The sequence below is a fragment of the Photinus pyralis genome, unplaced genomic scaffold (assembly GCF_008802855.1).
Source record: "Photinus pyralis isolate 1611_PpyrPB1 unplaced genomic scaffold, Ppyr1.3 Ppyr1.4_LG2, whole genome shotgun sequence".
NCBI classification, from domain to species: domain Eukaryota; kingdom Metazoa; phylum Arthropoda; class Insecta; order Coleoptera; family Lampyridae; genus Photinus; species Photinus pyralis.
This window is the reverse complement of record NW_022170403.1, coordinates 79,473-99,942: the sequence shown is the minus strand read 5'-3', so window position 1 is coordinate 99,942 and position 20,470 is coordinate 79,473. Positions and strand designations below refer to the sequence as shown.

General features: G+C 34.7%; 4 protein-coding genes across 10 annotated transcripts in view; 2 read left to right on the top strand and 2 right to left on the bottom strand.

Moving 5' to 3' along the window:
- LOC116164449 (histone-lysine N-methyltransferase ash1) overlaps nucleotides 1-15,767 on the bottom strand; it is a 40,225-nt gene extending 24,458 nt beyond the window's left edge. For 3 of the 4 annotated variants that reach the window (XM_031478635.1, XM_031478637.1, XM_031478636.1), the window contains exons 1-6: nucleotides 15,432-15,767; nucleotides 15,083-15,302; nucleotides 14,539-15,030; nucleotides 5,859-6,054; nucleotides 2,408-5,422; nucleotides 22-646 (exon numbers count right to left, since the gene is read on the bottom strand). In XM_031478635.1, coding sequence (XP_031334495.1) covers nucleotides 22-646; nucleotides 2,408-5,422; nucleotides 5,859-6,054; nucleotides 14,539-15,030; nucleotides 15,083-15,292 — 4,538 coding nt within the window. In that variant the 5' untranslated portion in view covers nucleotides 15,293-15,302; nucleotides 15,432-15,767. The remainder of the gene's footprint in view (nucleotides 1-21; nucleotides 647-2,407; nucleotides 5,423-5,858; nucleotides 6,055-14,538; nucleotides 15,031-15,082; nucleotides 15,303-15,431) is intronic. The other variant, XM_031478638.1, reaches the window with a different exon arrangement.
- On the top strand, nucleotides 11,293-12,344 carry LOC116164450. The gene is made up of 2 exons (XM_031478639.1): nucleotides 11,293-11,994; nucleotides 12,048-12,344. Exons 1-2 carry the CDS (start codon nucleotides 11,585-11,587, stop codon nucleotides 12,049-12,051), a joined length of 414 nt encoding a protein of 137 aa, XP_031334499.1. The 5' UTR covers nucleotides 11,293-11,584; the 3' UTR covers nucleotides 12,052-12,344.
- Nucleotides 15,768-17,697: 1,930 nt separating the features above from the next.
- LOC116162864 lies at nucleotides 17,698-18,967 on the top strand. Of its 4 annotated transcripts, none has more exons than XM_031476609.1 (5): nucleotides 17,698-17,863; nucleotides 17,968-18,182; nucleotides 18,241-18,403; nucleotides 18,450-18,485; nucleotides 18,540-18,967. In XM_031476609.1, the coding sequence occupies exons 2-5, from the start codon at nucleotides 18,002-18,004 to the stop codon at nucleotides 18,877-18,879; spliced, it is 720 nt and encodes a 239-aa protein (XP_031332469.1). In that variant the 5' UTR covers nucleotides 17,698-17,863; nucleotides 17,968-18,001; the 3' UTR covers nucleotides 18,880-18,967. The 4 variants fall into 4 exon arrangements, with proteins under 4 accessions (XP_031332469.1, XP_031332468.1, XP_031332467.1 ...); XM_031476608.1 differs by having other exon boundaries at nucleotides 17,952-18,182; XM_031476607.1 differs by having other exon boundaries at nucleotides 17,940-18,182.
- On the bottom strand, nucleotides 18,883-20,464 carry LOC116162861 (putative nuclease HARBI1). The gene is made up of 2 exons (XM_031476600.1): nucleotides 19,404-20,464; nucleotides 18,883-19,358 (listed from the first exon to the last, which is right to left on the bottom strand). Exons 1-2 carry the CDS (start codon nucleotides 20,312-20,314, stop codon nucleotides 18,965-18,967), a joined length of 1,305 nt encoding a protein of 434 aa, XP_031332460.1. The 5' UTR covers nucleotides 20,315-20,464; the 3' UTR covers nucleotides 18,883-18,964.
- Between the last annotated feature and the right edge of the window lie 6 nt (nucleotides 20,465-20,470).

Genomic DNA, 20,470 nt, shown 5'->3' with positions numbered 1-20,470 from the left:
TTAAAACATACCATGACTCACTCATCCTCTTTAAAGTAATCTGAAAATAAACCAGCAGGCAAATATTTCTTTCGCCACCTTGGCATTCTTCTACTTCGTTTGCATTCATCGCCAGAACCGAAATTATCTTCTCGCAATTTCTTATCGATGAATGTATCCACACTGCTACTTGGTGAAATATCCCTTAATCTTCTTTTGTGTAATAAACCTTTATTGTATTTAAAAATATTTCTACCTCTCCTGCTTCCCCATTTATAATTCATCTTACCCGAATTTTGATTCATCAATTCTAGGCGAGCCTCTAAACTTAACTCGTCCAAGTCTGTAGCGCAATCTTTGTCATCGGACGTATCTGTTTTTATATCTACATCACTTGAACCATCTGCGGTCGCTTCCAATAACTCCTCTTTCAATCGAAATGATTGACAAGTTTCAGATTTCTCATTACCACTTGTGGGTACCTTTTTCGAGTCTTGCTCTACAATGTTACTATTACTCGTCGTGTTTGCTTTCTGTAACTTTTCTAGAAGTGCATTCGATACATTCAATTTTTCCGTTCTTTGTAAAAATGAAGAATATTTTTCGCCTTCCTGTGGAACTCTATCACAAATTTCTCTTTCCGCATTGTTTGGTTTTGGCAGAATTACTGAAAACAGTTATCAATATGAGTTATGTTATCAAATGCCACAGAATAGATATGATCTATGCGGTCTAGGACATTAGGGCGCCGCCGAAAGGGCGCGGGACAAATGGGGGCGGGACATAAGGACCCGAGGACATATGGGCGCGAGACCAAATATTCTCTAAAAAATATGTTGTAGTTAGGGCGTTCTCGATACTAAAAACATGTAAGGCACAATGCCAAAAGTTGAGTCACACCTTTTATAAGAATCACTTTTACATAGAAGTAGATTCTTTGTTTTTAGCGTCCAGTTGTTTAAACGAGACTGTTATGCTTTTTCCCTATCGCTCGCTCGCTAGATTTTCACATCCAACCATTAAAAGGGAAAGACTGAACCAATTACGATGAACTTTTGCAGACGAATTCTTTATCAAATTTGTAGACCGGAGTTTGTGAATTGGTCATATCAGCCAAAAAATAGGCAAGGCCCTTTTGACATTTTCGTTAGTTGTGAACCGAATTACACGAAATTCAAAATAGACATAGCCGGCACCATACGATGGTGATCTCCAAAACCATAAAAGATACGACGATGGTCAAATTAGAGAAAAGTTGCCTAATTAAAGAGTTAATTCCGAAGATGTGCCAGAAAAACTGAAGTTTGTCGATTTCGTTTTTATTTTTTTCTGATTATTATTTGGGAACTTCAAAAATAAAATTCGAGTATGTAAAGGTTAAAAATGGTCATAAAAGAAATAAGAATGTGGTGCTTAGTGAGTGCCGACAGAAGTGAATTCTCAAATTTCCACTTACCACTAAAAAGCGTGTCGATTTGTATAAATTAAGCATAAATAAGTATTTTTTCCACTGTGACATTATAACTATCATCCTTCCCTTTAATTAAAATAATTTATACAAAAATTTGTTGCATAAATTTAATGAAAGCCTTTTAAAAAAAAATCGGAAAGCGGCGACTTTAGCAACTGAGCTATCAGACTGCCTATTTTTCATCGCTCATACTGTTCTGCAACAAACTAATACGTATAGGTAATTAGCAATAAATTTCAATCATTTTATTCCCTGTATGTATATTATCCTTGAAGCATCTTGTGACAGATGAGATGAATTTACTCCCGTGCAAAACGTACAGTCATACCGAGCAATAAGGAGTAGCCATTTCAAAAAATTCTGCTTCTGCTTCAAGTTTTTCAATGGAAATGTTACAATCAATTAACCAAATTATGCAACGATAGGCAAAAAGTGATCAATCCGATTCAAAATACAATGATTTTAATGCTAGTATGTTGTTCTGGCACTGTCTAGCTTGTCAATTGCGTTATTTGTAATAACGTGAGCTTTATGCCCAGCAAGATATCTTTCAATCCCTCTATGTGCATTTTGACTAATGTGGTATTTTTTCGACTTGAATATTCGTTGTAAGTTTAATAATGTAACGCTAATTAGTATCATGAGTAAAATTTCTTGCCAAATTGATTAGTAAACCTTTCACTTTTTGTCTGTGATTGTACCTATATAGCTACTCCATTAGAAATGACAGCTGGATAGTTTTGTTGAAGTTGTAACCAAATATCCAAAAGGAACTATGATTTGATGTTCCCTTCACAGTGCATCATACAGCTATCATAACTTTGCGAGGTTGGTTAAGTAATTTGGACAAAATATGATAAATGTGGATGCAATTTGTCGACTTATACAGCAAAAATTTAGTGGGAATCATTACGGGACAAAGATTGGAACAAAAATAATGAAATTTCATATACGTACCTTCAGGAGAAACCTTACAATCAGGTGTACTTTTCTTCTTCTTCTTTTTAACCGTAGGAAAACCGGTTCGGTTAATGGGACGGCGTTTCCTAGTTTTCTTCCTTGAAGATATTTCTGTTGCCTCGGTAATTCTTTTATAGTCACTCTCATTTAAACGTTTATACGTATCTTTAATTTGCAAATTTTCTATATGGACGCAGGGTATTTCTATTTTTGGTTTTTTCTCTGGTACTTCTGAAACTGGTTTATCGCCTGTACGCATTGTTTGTATTTTTGAAGCAGGAATGTGCAATTCAATATCAATGGTCGGCATAAAAATACCAGTTGGCTTATCTGTCATTATGCAGTCTAGCTTTTCATGGTCCAATGACTTAGTCTTTCTAGAAATTGGGGACTTGATTACTGATGCACGAGATAATGTTTCCGGTGCCTGCAGATCCTTTTTATGTTTATCTGTGTGGTTTTCTTCAGGTTTGTTAACTTCTTTCTTTGACTTACGACTGCTATCATCTGCCTCATCAACATCTGCTACTTGGGAAGAGCTGACAATTTCGGGAATAGTTTCTTTTTTCCTTTTATTACCTACTTCGGTCAGACACTCACCTTTATTAATACTTTCTTTTTTGGTTTTTTGATCTACTTCCACAGGAGTTGCTTTCTTCAATTTTTGAGTGTTATCAACGAAAGCATCCGACATAACCTCTTTCTTGAAAGTATCAGACCCAACCTCTTTTTTTCGTTTGTAATTTTCACTTTCATCTGCTTTAACGATCTCCTTTTTTCTTTTTGAGGTGCCATCGCAAACACCTTCAGTTAATGAGGAATTTACCTTATTCGCTAAAGTCATTGTTAAATCTTCCAAACGATTTTTTTTACGAGTGATCACCTGCGATACCAATTCATTCTTTTTCTCTTGTTTTTTATAGGTTATATCGCCGAATTTTGTTGATAGATGTTTCTTCACCTTTATCTCAGAAACTACGTTTTCTAATGGAGTGTTTTTAGTTTTCACTTCCTGTTTTAAATCGTTGGTCGAGTCGGACTTTGTTGCTAAACTCTCACTTGCATTAACTCTTTCCGGACTACACCCTTTAGGTTGCAGTCTGTGACGTTTCTTAGGTGTAGTTGCAGTAATTGTCTTACTTGAAGTGTCAACGGTTGTTAGTTTAGGAGTAGATTCTGTCACATTTTTTACAACAGGTGGTGGTGTTAGTTCGAGATTTTGTTTTTCTACTGGTAATGAAGAATATCTTGTTATGCAGGCTTCAATTGCTTCATCAATGTGAGTACCAACTGCTTTTGATTTTGGAATTTTTACCACGCAGTCATTAGCGGAATTAGTAACTTTGGCCGTAGAGCAGCCTACTGCGTTATTTTCAGTAACGCATTCGTCACTCATTTTTGTACTGTTTACCACGTTAGTAGGTGTAATACTTTTGCTTACATTTTTAACTTTCTCCACAACGTTCTTATTCGATGTAGTTGGAAGCTTAACATCCTTCACGCTATTCATAAGTTTGGCTTTCAAATCACTGTCAGGATCGGTAGGTTGGGTCGTAACATCGCTAGCCAAATGATAATGCCGCTTCTTTAAAGGTAGTCTTTGCTCATTCGAACTCGGTTCTTTATTGACTGTACTATTAATACTCTGCTTCTTTTTTTTACGCTCGCTGTAATCAGAAGCCTTTCTTTTTTTCGAAGCCTTTTTCAATACTTTTAGCATCTCAGGTACATTTTCCTTGGAAATTTTCGAAGACGTAATGTTGCAAAATTTTACAAAATCAGCTACAAGTTTGTCTATTTCTGCGTTTAATTTCGGATCATGCAATGTAGTTGTGATCGGTTTTAAGATTTTGAATTTACATTTCTTATGCTTTTTTCCCTTATGCTTACTATGCATTACCTTATAATTCTTTAATGTGGTATATTTCGGCTTTGCAGTCTCTAATTTATTTTTGTTCCCTAATACAACTCTGTTATTTGTACTCTTTTTAAATACATTTGAAACTTTTGATACTTTTTCATATTTTGTTTCCGATTTTTGAGATCCTCTAATACTGATATCTAAACGCTTACTAACTTTTTCGCATATTTCATGCAGTAATCCTGCTTTTGTTTTCTTCTGAACTGACTTAGTTTTAACGTCGGTAGTATCTTTCTTCACAATACCTTGATTGGTATTTACTTGACTTTTGCTTTTTTCAATTTTGATTTCGGCAAGATCCTTACTAAGTTTGGAGCTGATATCAACTTCACTGGGAAGGTTTGTACCTAAAGCCGATGAACAGTTCTGAACTTTATGCTTCGGAGGACGACCAGGTCCTTTACGGGTCCCTGTAGGTGGTCTACCTACTTTTCTTCTCGGTGGGTAAAGTACTCTATCAGTATTTCCATATAGTACTCTATCGAAACTGTTAGACGTCACGGGTAATTTTCGCTGTTCTTTTGGTTTAACAGTATTTGCCATCAAACTGTTTTTACTTTTTGTGGCGTCATTTTCTGTAGATTTACTAGAATATTGCTCCATCTCATGAGATAGTTTTGATTTTACATTTGGAATAGGACTGGATTCTGGACTAGAAACATTGTCTGAACAATTCTGAATACCCGAATCTGGTGAAACATTTGGATTTGCACAGTATTCTGCAGTTAACACCGATTTTACAGTTTGGGATTTATCAGTATTTAAACTATTTTGTGCCGAATTTGTATTTGTCTTCCTTGGTCGACCACGCTTACGTTTTGTGCTTTCTGTTTCCGTCTTAACACCGGTATTGTCCACCTGAGATGAAGTAGGTGCAATCACATTATTTTTTGAATTTAATTGTGTTGTCGAACTTGGAACGTTTAATAATTGAGTTTGAGCAACAAATTGTTGTAATAAACTGTTTGCATAGAGACTATTGGGATTCAGAGGTACTCGAGATTCTGATTCGCTTGAACTTTCAGTTGTTCTCTGTATTAAAGCATTCACTGCTTGTTGAGGAAGTTCCATGTCTGAACCAGAACCATCACCTATAAAATAACAACTATTTAATTTTAAATTCCAGAAAAATAGAAAGAACTATTTGTTCCTACGGAGTGGCTCAGTGGTAGAAAGTTGGGCTACACAGCCGGGAGGTCGGGTGTTCGAACCTGAGTTGAGGTGAATTTTTCATCTGTGGCAAAGATGGGAATTTCCTTAAATCAGATTCGAGCATTCTGCCGGCTACTCCCAATTAGGGTAAATACCAAAGTAGTATAGAACAACTTAAGATCTTCTGCAGGTGCAGCTCTAAAAAGCATTATGTAGGTCACTCTGTAATTGGACAAAACCCTGTTGAGGGCCCACAACAAGAGGGAGACCATAAATAAATAAATAACTACAAAATTTTGTACCAGTACTGTTTCAAACTTCTTAATAATTGCAGAGAATAAAAAACTTGATTTACAAAAATGTTCGTTCCCTTGCCTGTTTGAGGAGAGTTCTTGTCCGCTCTGCAGTCAAATCCTCCAAAAGTATCACATTCTTGCTGATCAGGTAAAATAGCTGCCAAATCTTCTTGTCGAATTTCTTGTAAACTACAAGAAGCTAACATTGTTCTATCAGATCCTGAACAGTCTTCTGAATCGGAGCTCGAGCTACTTGAACAATGAGAAAGTGATACCTGCAAATAAACATTTTTTATTATTATACTTAAACAAATGGTAACATAAATAAAAATCCGATACAACTGAATACCGAACGATCCTCGAGATCTTTGAACATACATCATTTTACAACACATCTTAAGGGATTGATTCTGTCCTACCAGATCAGCATAGCTTGTAAAACAAATTTTTGAATCGGCATTAGTTTTATTTTTATTCGAGGTCCGTATATACAAAATTTCATTTAAATATCTAAACAAATAAAAAATTTGAAATAGCACATGCGCAACACAAATTTTTTGATTCGGTATTAGTTTTACTTTTATTCGAGGTGCCTACATACAAAATTTCATGTAATACGGTTCATAACTAACAGAGATGTCAAAAAATCGGATTGCGCATGCACAAATAGCTATTTGTGTATTAAGAGCGCAAAATGATATACAATGTGGGATACAAAAGTTACTGTCTTTGTTACGCTTAATTTAGAATTGATGTAAAAAAATTCAAGATGGCTACTTTTGAGGAACTTTCTAAAGTTCCATAGGCGCCATATTGGATTTTTAGATTATTTGATAGATTTTTTAATTCTCTTTTCAACGAGCTATCGTAGCATAAGATTGATACCTACCAGTTATATCAACGGTTTTTATATTTTAATCACGTAGGCTGTGATGAATTTAAAAAAATCAAAACAAAATCTATTCGAGGCAACAAAACAATGAAAATAATTACATCAGAAGTTTAAAATACTGGCCATTATTAGTGAAACACACTTCAAGATAGTTTACTTTAGGCAACGTGTTGCCATTGATGCTATAACACGCCTTTAGAAAGGCTTCGAGCAGTTGTGTACATTACTATTATTATTATTACTATTATTATAGACCTGGGCAGCCAGCTTAGTTGTTGGTAGGTACCATAAACCAACCCTTTCTGCAAAACATACATGTAGTAAATCCTTTAAGGAAGTTTATTGGAGAATTTCTAAATCATGGTGAGCAGTTAAAGTTCCATCGAAGATTACCGGTCCAATTATATGACTTCCCATTATGTCATAAAATACATTAATTTAAAACCTTACTTGATTTCGGCATGAAACTACAACATGTAGGTTTCCCTGTGACGAGTAATGTTCATTATGTCGATTTGAACACTCCACAGTTAGAAAAATAAGCTATAGCTATAGCTTCAATGAATGATATATTGCTTCATCACACCATGGTCCAAGAGTTTCGATAGCAAAGGGAACGAATAAGTAATTATCTGTGACAAGGTCCTTATATTTGTTTAGTTTTCTTTTAGCAGCTTGTTTTGCAATTGTACCAGCTTCTTTGGAATAGGAGTGAATATATGATGGTGCAAAAGTGTCTGGTACTGTAGCATCCCAGATCAGGATTTTTCCTTTACTCCATGGAATAAAAGTTGAACCATCTACTCGTCTACCATCACTTCTACAGAGACCCGGGGGTTCTAAAATAGAAAGAATGTTGGCGGATTGCAGACTTCGGCATATAATATTTTCATTGTTTTGTTGCCTCGAATAGATTTTGTTTTTTTTAATTCATCACAGGCTACTAGATTAAAATATAAAAACCGTTGAAATAACTGGTACCTTATTTTGAATCTTATGCTATGATAGCTCGTTGAAAAGAGAATTAAAAAATCTATCAAATAATCTAAAAATCCAATATGGCGCCTATTTAAGAGTCTTCTGTATCCACTGCACCCAAGTAAATTTCCATAAGAGCGCCCGCCATAAAAACTCAAGTTGTTTTAAAAAAAAAAACTTTTTTTAAGAACTATTTTATAAATTTAAACCTTTATCTACAAAATGTTCGGGCTATTTTTTAAAAAAAGTTTATAGCAACTGAATACCGATTGTTGAAAGATTAGATGTTTTGCATCGATTATTGCGCTAATCTGTTTTATTTTTTTACTCTCGAACAAAACGGTTTATGGAAAAAGCAAACCGACAGTTTTCTAGATAAGTTACTTCTAAACATTACCCCAAAAAATGAAATCATATTTTTTGTAAATAAACGGACGGTAAATCAACAATTTGTAAATGGTTGGTAAATGTTCCTCAAAGGTAGCCATCTTGAATTTTTAACTTTTATATAAAACTTTTTTTTATATCTCTTATACTTTCGATGATAAGACGTTAAAGGAAATGACCAATTTTTTTGAATTTACGTCGAACCTATTCGACATTTTGAATTTCCACAAGGAAATTTTAAATAAGCATCTAAAAGTGCAAAACAATGGCTTGTATGAATAAAAGTAAGCAAATGCTTATACTGGCAAAATTCAAAGTAAATATTCGTAAGTGCTCCTTCGCACTGGGCGACTTAGCAGCGCTGCTAAGCAGAAGGGCAGGACACAGTGCAGCGCTGCTAAACAAACCAGTATAAAGGGGCACTTACGAGTATTTACTTTGAATTTTGCAATAAGCATTTGCTTACTTTTATTCATACGGGCCATTGTCCATTTAACCAATTGTCTATCTTTAATAATAAGAAAGTTACCCATGCAATCCCACGCGATCGGAAACGCTCTGTATATGTTCTTATAAAAGCAAATTAAACACAAACGTTAAGAATTTAAATTATCGCAGGCGCACACATAAGTTATAACTAGAGACCGGATTTCATGCTTTTACGCAATCCGTAAATATTGTATGCAGCTCAAAATAAAATAATTATTTACCTACACGAACTAACAAAAAGGAATCACATTGGCGCAAAGAAAACAGTGCATATTTTGCATTTTTGGGATTTTTGTGCATATTTAAGAAAGATTAGCATTTTATTAACTTTTTAAACCTTTTTTATTACAAAACAAGTTTCCAATGGTAGTAATTGCAACAATTATATTTTTTTTGTAAATTATAAAGATAAACAAATAATAAATCAAATAAAATAAGCATTATAAAATAGAAACAGAACAAAAGAAAACAATAAAAATTGAAAAAAAAAATAAAAAAAAAACAACTAGAAAAGGAAAAGAATAAAAAAAAATAAATGAAATAAAAAAAAATAATATGGCGCCCAAGTTTATCGGCGGTGTTCACTTCAGCCTTAATTTATACTGCACTCACATTTTCAAGTTCAACAAATGAGATGACGAATGTTGGCTGGGGAAATGTTGAATTAAGGAAATTTCAATGATTTTTGTGCATTATTTAATTTTTCATGCTTTTTTGCGCATATATATGTGCATTTTTGACTTATTTTCATGCATATAAGTCCGGTCCATAGTTATAACAACCTTTTTACAGTTTGGCAAAATTGCGTTTGGTGATTACGGTAAACTAAAAATGTATACTAAAGAGAACTAAATTATAAAGATTTCAATGCTACACAAGTATCTGTTTCCTTTTTAAGGGAATTGTCCCAGAATCCTGAACTATACCTTGTAGGTTTTCCCATCAAATTTTGTTGTCCTCCCCCCCCCCCCCCCCTCCCAGTTATGTCATGAAGGTATTCAAGGTATTCGCAGTCCGTGTAAGAATTGTTTAAAGTAACAGGGAGGTGTTGTGCATTTTTTAACAACTGAAGAGGTGTAGCCGATCGAGATTCATCACAGAATGGGTGTTGTGTATGGTGACAACAGTTTTACAGTGAAAAAGTGCTTGACACGTTTCTGGTTAGGACGTGGGTACCTGTAAGACAAGGGACAAACAAGACAATTCAATAGGAAAATTACGGAGTCCGTACGATTAGGGCGAAAATAAGGAACTTCAACTGGTAGGTCCTCTCCAGCATTCCTCATGCAGCCCGGACATGTCGCCGTTTCATGTCTGGCGCTAACCGATAAGAACAAGCAAACGATCATATCGTAACTTACAAAAAATTTCTCGTGTTAAGATTTTTACATTAATTGATCGTGCAAAACAATTGATATATAAGAAACTGTCTGATGGTAACACTTCCGCACTTTTCATTTCAGAGTTAAAAACCAGGGAGCCTCGTTCAAAGTTCTCGGAATAACCTTGAAGATTGAGGTCAAGCATAGAGTAAATGGTCAAGGCAATCCTCAAGGTCACCAACGAATAGCCACCTTGGACTACTTCCCAAAAAATATGATCCCATCAATTATTGAGTCCTTTCAAGACTCATCATTATCTGGTGTATAGTAGTATCTATGGAATGCGAGATGGAATGTCTGAAAAGTATGAAATACCTTTTACATCACCATAAATATAGAAGGGGGTCGAAAATGGTTTCAATGGCATTTGGCATTTTTGTGTGCGTCATAAAACTGATTTATTTTTATCCAAAACAAAAGCACAATAAAGATCACTTTTACGTTCTCAAATAGTATAAGTAAAATAACAAGTTTGCCGTTGCACGTCATTACTGGAATAATGTCACGTACCAATCTAAATATTTAAATGAGATGTGTTGTTATAATAAGTTAAAAACAGTTTATTTAAAATTATACAGTTGGCACAGAAATGCGACGTTGGCGCGACTCTCTACTATGCATGTCAGGTTATGTTGCTATCTCTCACCTTGTGGGTGCTTCGAATCGTCTAGTTTATCGTAGTTTCTTGCCTTTTTATCAAGCTTCTCAATTCCACAAACCAAACTGTTCTTTTCAGAACAACTTTTTGTCGTACTGTGAAGTGTTATTTATTACGATGACAAAGAATTTTGATAGCAGTGCTAAAAAAATGGTAGCAACTTTAATTCTGTATTATGAAAAAGAGCGTCACCATTGAGGTCCCTTGTTACCTTTGCAATTAATGTTTTTATTTGCCCAAAATTGCGCTAATTTGACTGGACTATGTTACATAGACGGCAAACTAGGAAATCCGGCGTTTTGCAATGACAACTGAATATAGAGCTAAGATTTGGTAACCTATATAGGTTGTCTGGTGGGTTTATTTTTGTATAATTTCCTTGTGTTAATGTTTATTTGATTCAAGTTTTGAAGATTGTATGGATATATTAACTATGAGTAGGTACTGGGTGGGGTGCTATAAAAAACGTGTGGTTTTATAGCTGTAAATTAAAGGTAATTTCATGCACGTAAAAGCGATTCTAAAATTGTTGACACTACATGATTAGTAGGTCAAATGTGCAAGCAGTAGATACAATGATTTGTAAACTATAGTCACAGTATGTGTAGATCTGTGCTATACGAGGTGCTATAGTATACTACGAGGTATACTAAATGTCAACGCTGCATAAGAACGACGTCAGAATAGCTATTTATGTTACAAGTACATAATCTATGACTTTATTGGACGAGTCGAATTTATTGGCAGAGCGCGCTTGCGCGCGAGGCCAATGAAAAAGACGAGATAATAAAGTCTGATTATGTACGAGTAACATACTTAGCTTTATGTTCGACTCGGAAAATGTAGTTCATGTATGTATTGAAAATTTGCTGAAATTTGGTATAGATTTCATTATTTAATAACCAGAAATAACATAGTGTGCCTTTTGTGTTGTCATAGATACGTGTTGTTTGGAAAAAAATCTGTTGATGTGTAGTGTCAATTTTGTTGGGTATTAACTAATTCTCTGTGCCCTAATTATGAATCCAGAAGAAATTGATGGGTCCAACAGTATACAACAATTAGCCTGCAATGCCAGAGAGATGCTTTTACCAAGCAAATCAAAAACTGTATACGAGGCGGCATACAGGGAATACAGAAGGTGGTACTGGGGGAAGAAAATCAATTGCACCACGGAAGACTGTATATTGGCGTACTTTAATAGTGAGTTGGTCTCCTATAAAAGTTCTTCTTTATGGAGTAAGTACTCGATGTTACGATCGACAATTAATTTAAATGAGGGAGTGGATATAAGCAAATTTCCCAGCCTAATTCCTTACCTTAAAAGAAAAGGAGAAGGTCATAAAGCTAAGAAGTCTTTGACATTGGACAGAGAAAATGTGAATACGTTTTTGCTGAAAGCTAGTAATAAAGAACATTTGTTAAAAAGGTACCTACATGTCTGTTAAGGGTATGCCCTGAATAATAATTTACTATTTTTAGATAGTTCTTATATTCGGAGTAGCTGGCGGATGCAGGCGACAGGAATTAGTTTCATTGGAGACCACGAATATTGAAGATCATAAAGCTCACTTTATAGTCAAACTTGTGGAAACGAAAACAAAGACGGATCGATCTTTCATGATTGTCATGACTTAATTCGAAAATACATGGCACTTCGTTCTCCAAAGACACCTCATCGCAGGTTTTTCGTGAACTACGCGAAAGAGAAATGCACGGTGCAACCAATAGGGGTACACAAAATTGCAAGTGTACCAAGTATTGTGGCCAAATTTTTAAAGTAGAAAATCCATCAGCGTACACGAGTCATTGCTTTCGTCATACATCGGCCAATATTCTGGCAAATGCTGGAGCACGACTGGAGGATATAAAGCGCCATGGAGGATGGCGTTCATCAACTATTGCGGAAGGCTATATTGACCAATCTGACAATTCTAAAATTAGTGTTGCCAGCAAAATTTTGGGAACGGAAACCGTTATGGCAAATTCTTCGTTTATAAATTTAAAAGCCGTAGAGACCACAGAAATATTGCATCAAAAGGGTACATCGGGAATTAACATTACCAACAATAACAACTGTGTTATTACAATTAATTTAGTATAATTATTGAAATGTATAATATAGATATGTGTTTTTAAAATTATAACATTCTGTTCCGTGTACTTCTTCTTTAAAACAGATCGTTATTTTAAAATGCATTTTCCAAAGAAATTGACAGTGACAGGAGTCCAAATTACTTTATCATTATGGACTAGTCCAATAAAGTAGCAGATTATGGACGCTAAACAGTGTCATAACTCAGCGTATTATGATCGAGTCGAACATAAAATTAATGATGTGCAATGGAAAACTTATTATTTTACCTATACATGCAACACTGATTCATTCATTCATTCGAGGGTTCATTTTACGTATAAATTTTTTCTCTGCAATATGTAATGCTAATATCAGGGCTTGCGACGAAAGGCCCTCTCAGAAATGTTTTTTTGAAAACTACCCTAGCCAAAGAGCGAGCCAAAGAGGAATTTTCCTTTAAACATGGTACCTACACCAGATTTTAAGTGATTTTAAATGATTTCAACTGAGATTTCAACTAATAAATACAACTTGAATACAATTTAAATTCCTGTAATTTTAGTTTCATTAATAAAATTCGGAAGAACTTTTTTTAAAATCATCTCAGCACTAGAATTTTTTAATTTTTAATCAATCTTAATACATATTATACACTTTGCCCATTTGGGGTTTTCGGTCAGTCAAAACTAGCCCCCTGATGGAGAAGGATTCAACTAAATTAACTATATTTTGGATGATTCTTATTGCCCAAGGAATGCTCTTTCCAACGATATCATATTTGTTACAAACGGTTAAGCAGATAAAGCAGGTTATTGCAAAAACAACGAGAAAAACAATTAAACGCCCCACACTATCTTTGTTTTTGAAATAACTGAGTTTTTGTTTTTACAAAAATGATACATAAACTGGTTCTCTTTAAAAATGTGAAAAAAGAATGTTTAGTTTATTACGCGAAATTGAAAGAAAATGCAATTTTAAAATTTAAGATGGCAGTTACGCCCTCTGGTGGTCATTTTTAGAACTTGAAAATATTTTCCAGCGATTCTTTATAATCAATTTTTTTACCCCTAAGTCATACGACGAACGGTTCCCGAGATATGATATGACAGAGGAACAGTCTTATTGGGTCACCCAGTACATACTATATTGAGTGTGATTTTGTATTACAAATAAATACGGCGCAAGAAAAAAAAAGTTAAAAATAGAGGAACAAGAAAAGGATACTTAAGCGACTAAGTACACAAATCCCTGAAATGCAGTAGACCGGAAGGAGGATCCTAAAGGGCAACAGTTTGTTGTCCTGATGGACCAGACTTCCTGCGACACGTAGAAGAAGGTCTGCGAGTACAAGTAATTCAATAAAAAATATTTAACAACTCTCAACATATGTTTAGTCCCATGTGATTATATACTAATAGTCGGGGAGCCCACGACTCAATGTGGATTTACTCAAACGTCGTAGGAACCTATTCATCTATGTAGATTAGATGGTAGAAAGGGAAAAAGTTAGATGATGTACATCCATTCACCGGTGGGGGTGCGTCTGCACTTGTTTAATATCTATCTGTTTCACCTGCTGAACACACCTTATTGACAATTAGACTTTGTTGTACTTTGGAAATCGACAAGATTATATTTATCGTCATTCTTGAATTATTTCCTTCGAAATAAAAAAAAATCCAACACGCTCGAAAATGGCAACTGAACGATTTTTTTGCAAGTTTGTTACCTTCCCACTCCCTTGTGTGATGCTCAAATCGCAACATTACTGAAATGCACACTTTTCAACATGTAGTTAACCACTTACTTGAACCTGACATGGTCGAGTAAATCCCAAAATCCCCTATTGGACTCCCCTACTATAAATAATCTAGAATACTATTTGTAGGTACATACCTTTTGAGCTCTTTTTGATCTAATTTTGGACTTAGCAGGTTTAGCTACTGCTACTGCATTAACTTTAACTGGTTTTGCCTCAGTCTTCTTTTCCACCGAAGTAGTTTGCACTTTAACAGAGGGCTTTTTCTCACCATTACTTTTTTCGCTGTGCACTGCACTAACATTGTTTTTATTATTCAATTGAGATTCTGATTCACTACTGGAACTACTCGGACTATCCGATGTCGAACTTAAATTGCTAACTTTTGTCTGTACATTTTGAGGTTTATCACAAAATTTTGCATCTCCAAAAGTTTTTGTTTTTTCAACAGGACTCGTGCATGATTTCCGTACAGTCGCAATTTTAAGTCGTAGCCCGTCTGTTTGTGAACTTGTAACGGAAAATTCGGGAGAAGAACTTCGAGACGACGATTCCGGACTGGAGCTGGAACTTTCTGAATCTGACGAATCCGATTGGCTGCATGAACCTGATACGTCACTGCCGGAATTCTGTAAAACAAATGAATTAAAAAAATTAAGCAATGAACCATTTGTAACTTACGTTTGAGTCTGAATCCGAATCACTGTCAGAGTCGCAAGAGTCTTCATTGTTAGGATTTTGAGTGGGTTCAACACTTAATCCAGAACTGAAGGCGGCCATATCTACAGTACTAGGCAATTCGGAGGGCTCAGGATCTTCGCTTGGTCTGTGCACAACACACGACCAACCACTTAGTAAATCTGTTTGTCCTGAGCCTTCACTGCCAGCCATTTTCGTTATTCTAAAAAGACCACTTTTAGTTTGTTTCAGGGTATTCAAATTGGCGCCAAAATAGGCAAATCAAACTTTGCAAGATGATTACAAGGACCATTCCAGATGGCATAAAAACAATCAAAAAGACGGTACTTACTTTTTCGATACCGAAAAGTCATATTCTATTCACATTTAAGATATTTTGTAAGAATTAAATTCGATAAAACGAGATTCATGTTTACATTTAAAGTGCAGGCAAACATTTGTATAGCAAAATGGCTACTTCGTGACACATACACAAAGTCCGTTATTTAATTTCTTTTGTCATGCTTTTACACGATTAGCCGGCATAAAGAAAAATTCACAAATCCATTTAAAAATAGATTTTTATCTATAATCCATTGACTATAGCTTTAGGAGTTCTTGAATTTTAACATTTTACAATATTTTCATGGAATTACACAACGAATTGACAATTTACCATTGCCAACTTCGAAACGCAAAACCACAGACTGCTTAATTAAAGAAAGAACCAAAGCGAGAGAGAGAAAAATACCAACGTTAAAAAATTTCTGTTATGGAAAACGTTTGATAGCATAGAGCTTGGATATGAGATTGGATGAAAAAATAACTGGATTGCTTCATGCTTGCAAAGACAAAATTTATGAAGCCAACATCTGAACATCAACAGCGCCATCACAAGACAGTTGTGCGTTTTCTGAAACGAACTTTGACACACGTCAATTTTACGAGATTTAGATTTATGTTTTATAGAGGTTTTATGCAATTTTGTGTTAGTTGTGTTACTTTTATATAATTAAGTAAAAAGGGGCCGCTGAAGTTTTATTGTAAGAAATTTGATGCAGTTTTAGTTTATAACTTCAAAAACAAGGACGTTAAAACAGAAACGTTTTTCGTGTAAGTAAAAGGCTAATTCGGTTCCTTTAATTTTCCCAAATACATCAAATGAAAATGTCAATAGTTTCTCCGATCAAGAACAAGTTAAAGAAATGACAGTAGGTGAAAATGTAAACACTTTCCCTGATCATAAAAAAATATGGATCTTAATCGTTGTGTAACACCCTCACTGTCATGTACCTTCTACACGTTATCCTGGAGATTAGTTAGATGCTGCAATAAACATTGTACATTTGTTAAATAAAAACTTATTCCACGATCTATCAAACATACAGTGAGTTTTTTTTAAATGCGAATATAGGAGTTTGCACACAATGTAATTTCCCTTTGTTCGATTTTTAAAAAAAATTTAAAAAAACATCAATCTATGAGGTGTGCGCGGTTCACATTCCCAAAATGCGCAACTTGTGTGACTATGAACTTGAACAGAAACTCTACAGGGTCATTCTTGACGAGCGTCAGTTAGAAAGATATGGAAAATCTTTGAAAATGAAAATAAACTGATAAGCCCTTTAAGGGTTTTGGCACATGATGAATTGAACTAAAATATTTTCAAAATGGCGACACTTCCGGAAATACCGGAAGTAACCATCAAATTTGTTATTTTAAATAGGGACCCCCTATTTTTCTACATTTTCGGATTCTACGTCAAATTTGGAGTACAACGATACCCCATAGTTTGCTCCAAGGGCTTCGCCGATATTCAAGTTTTTGTGTCAAAAATTGAATTTGCAGGGATACCTATTTATATTATTTATTGCACTTTATTGTGTTTTTTATTTATGTTGTTATTGCGTGACAGTTACACCACATTCGTGGTTGAAATAAAATGCTCTTTCTCTCTCGTGATCTCGAAAACCGTGTCTTTTCTCAATGTTTAGAGGGGGGAGTAACTTTTTTGACATTTTAAATGAAATGATGCACTTTTGATTTTAAATTTTGAATCAACATAAAAAACTACGTATGTGCTAATATTTTTTGTTTAAATGCTTCCGTGGTTACGGAGGTATGGTAATTTTAGATATTACAATAAAAAAAAAAAACTTACCTAACTTTAAAAATTTATTATTCGAAAACGGTGAGAGATATTGCAAAATAGTTTTCAATGCTTTATTAAGGAAAGATCGAATTTTCTTATGGGATGCGTAACGTAAGAGTCTAAAAAAGTGAGACTACGTCACTTTTTCAAAGCTCTCAACTCAACTTTTAAACTTTTAAATATCCGTAACTCCATTTTTTCAAATGGCACCCCCCATTTTGTTCTTTACCCTTGTTTTCTTTTTTCCAAGACCTTTAATTTGATGCAAAATGTCAAAAGCTGCTCCAAACGGTTTCCGAGATATTCCATGTTTTAGTTACTTCTTATGGAAAGTTGATAAAAAAATTAAGTCGCTTGATGTTATTCTTTTGTTTTTATTATGATAATGTTTAAACATCAAATTTTCGCTGCTTGAACGTTTAGCGTTAGCGTTTAGCGTTTATCGTTAGCGTTCAGCGTTAGGTACATTTACATTCAATTCAAAGTCGAATTTCTCTTGATATGTGACAGCTTGTCAAATGTGGTGGCCATACTACCATTTACATAAGCGGAAATTTGAAGCGCACTTCGAAGTGCACTTTGAAGTGGCGCAAGCACGCTTGAAGAATTCAAGCAGAACGTTAAATTTATAGGTTAGTGTTCTTTTTTGACAATATTTTTTGATTGTTTACATTGTTATCCATATCCATAATCACGTTTTAATTAAAGTTCTGCAACTAGGAGATTGTTTTCGTAGCTGGCACAATAGTATTGATACTTTGACTTCCAATATGAATTGTATTGAGAGTGAATCCGAGGTGGTGATAGAAATACCTGAGTTTAATGAAGAATTATTTCTAAAATGCATTTGCAACTACCCTGCGATTTACAACCCAAGCAGCAAGGCATATAGTAACAGAATGTTAAAAGAAACGGCTTATGAAAATATTGCCCGTACCATGCTAACAACTGGTAAGTCAGTACTCGGTACCTAACTGCATGTAGCATAATTATATTGTATAATTTGCAGTCGACATTTGTAAAAGAAAGTGGAAATCACTTAAGGAGAAATACAATCGGGAAAAACATAAATTAGAAATGATGTCTAGAAGTGGTGCTCCTGCATTCCAAACCAATAAATGGCAATTTATGTCATTCTTTGAATATATGTATGATGATGTGACACCAAGGAGGTAAGTTCATAATATCATTACAAATAATTAATAGTGCGATTTTTAGTACGCAGTCCAGTTCATTGAGCGATACAGGTAGAAGGTGAGTTGTGATTAATTATGCAAGTAATTGTAAATAAAAAACTTGTTTTTTTAGTAGTATTGAACTTGAAGAAGCTGCGGATGTGACACTTGTGCCATCTAATGAAATGAGTTCATCTGTATTGCCATCAACTTCAGCTTGCAGTACACCCCCTCGACGAACACAGAAGCGGAAAATTACCCAAGATAATGGAAAAGATCCTGTAATTGAAATACTTTCCAAAGTTAGCAATTCAATTGAGAAGGTGAGCAACAGTGCAGTAGCCAATGATAAATTCACAGATTTTGCACGGTATTTGTGTGCAGAACTTCGAGAGTGGCCATATGATAAAGCGAATGAATTTATGGATGAAACATTAATTAGATTATTACAAACAAAAAGAAAAATTGTGTAAATGTAAATTCACAAGTTATTTTTATATTCCTAAAATCCTATTTAAATGTGAATTTCAAAATAAATTTTATTTTCTATGTACTACATTATTCAGTTCTTTTTATACAATCCCACTGCCATGGACATAAATCACCCCCAACGCCATTTACATATTCTTTAATGTAGTCACGAAGCTTCCAGGCAGCCTTAGCAGCATTCCGGTTCCCAAAACGTACAGTACCAGATTGAAATGCTGTATTTTCACTGACCATATCTCGCCAACTGCCAGGTTGAATAGTACCATTTGTGTCCCTGTCTACAACTGAACTGTTATAATACATGTCAATTTTCTCACTTTTAATAAAATTATGCAGGCATACAACTGCTTTAACAATTGCATCAACTGTTTCTGGTTCAGCATGTATTTCGCGAAGAAATATTCGAAATCTGGCAACCATAATGCCAAAGGTATTTTCAATGACCCGTCTTCCTCTTGACAACCTTAAAAATATTCAGATATCAACATGATACTTACTATAAACTAACCGATAATTAAAAATAAGTTGATCTTCAGGCATACGTTTCTCCCGTTTGCTGTAAGGTCTTAATAGATTGGTCAGCAAAGGAAAGGCCTCATCACCAATAAAAAATGTTGGAACAGTACAATTGTTGGGATCGTTTGGTAAAGGACAACCTATTGGTAAGTTTAATTGCCCTGATAATAATTTTTGCCCCAAACTGGATTTTCTAAATACACCACCATCACTCTGAGCTCCATAAGAACCAATATCCACATAGATAAAATTATACTTGGCGTCACATACAGCAAATAAAATTGTGCTGAAGTATTTTTTATAATTATAAAATCTTGATCCTGAATTAGACGGGGCTCGGATTCTAATATGTTTCCCATCCATTGCGCCGAGTGTATTGGGCATTTGCCATAAGTTGTAAAAGTCTTGTGTCACTTTTAGCCAGCCCTCTTCTGAAGGTGGCTTTAAATATGTTGGAGATAGAACGGCCCATAAAATATGACATGTTTCCCATACAATGTTACATATAGTTGAAGGATGGACTCGAAATGCATAGGCTAGGCTTGGATATGAGTCGCCTGTAGCAAGAAACCTCAACGTTAGCATCAAGCGAAGCGAAGGTGGTATAGCTTCTCTTGGTGAATGTTTAGTAAGATAATTTCCACACAGCAATAGTAAACGTTCAAATGAGGTGGCGTTCATGCGTGCAAAATTGAAAAACAAGACAGGGTCACTTAGTTGCATCTCTTTAATTAAATTGTTAAATAAGCCCTGTTCCTTTCTTTTCAAGTATATGTCTTTAACCCACATCTTCCTTTTTCGACGTACTTGTTTTTTATTTTTATTTTCACGATCACGAGCTAGCAAGGCTACTGCAACACCCAAAGAACCCAAAATAACTGCTTTATGGAGATTATTATTCATTTCTCAATAACCACAAGACAACTTATAAAATGTAAACAGTAATCAGCTGACCGTTAATTGTGAGGTTAGGAGAATGTAAGGCGCGTGCAATGTAAATGATAGTTTCGTAAATTCTTGTGCCAATTCAACTTTGAATTGAATGTAAATGTACCTTTA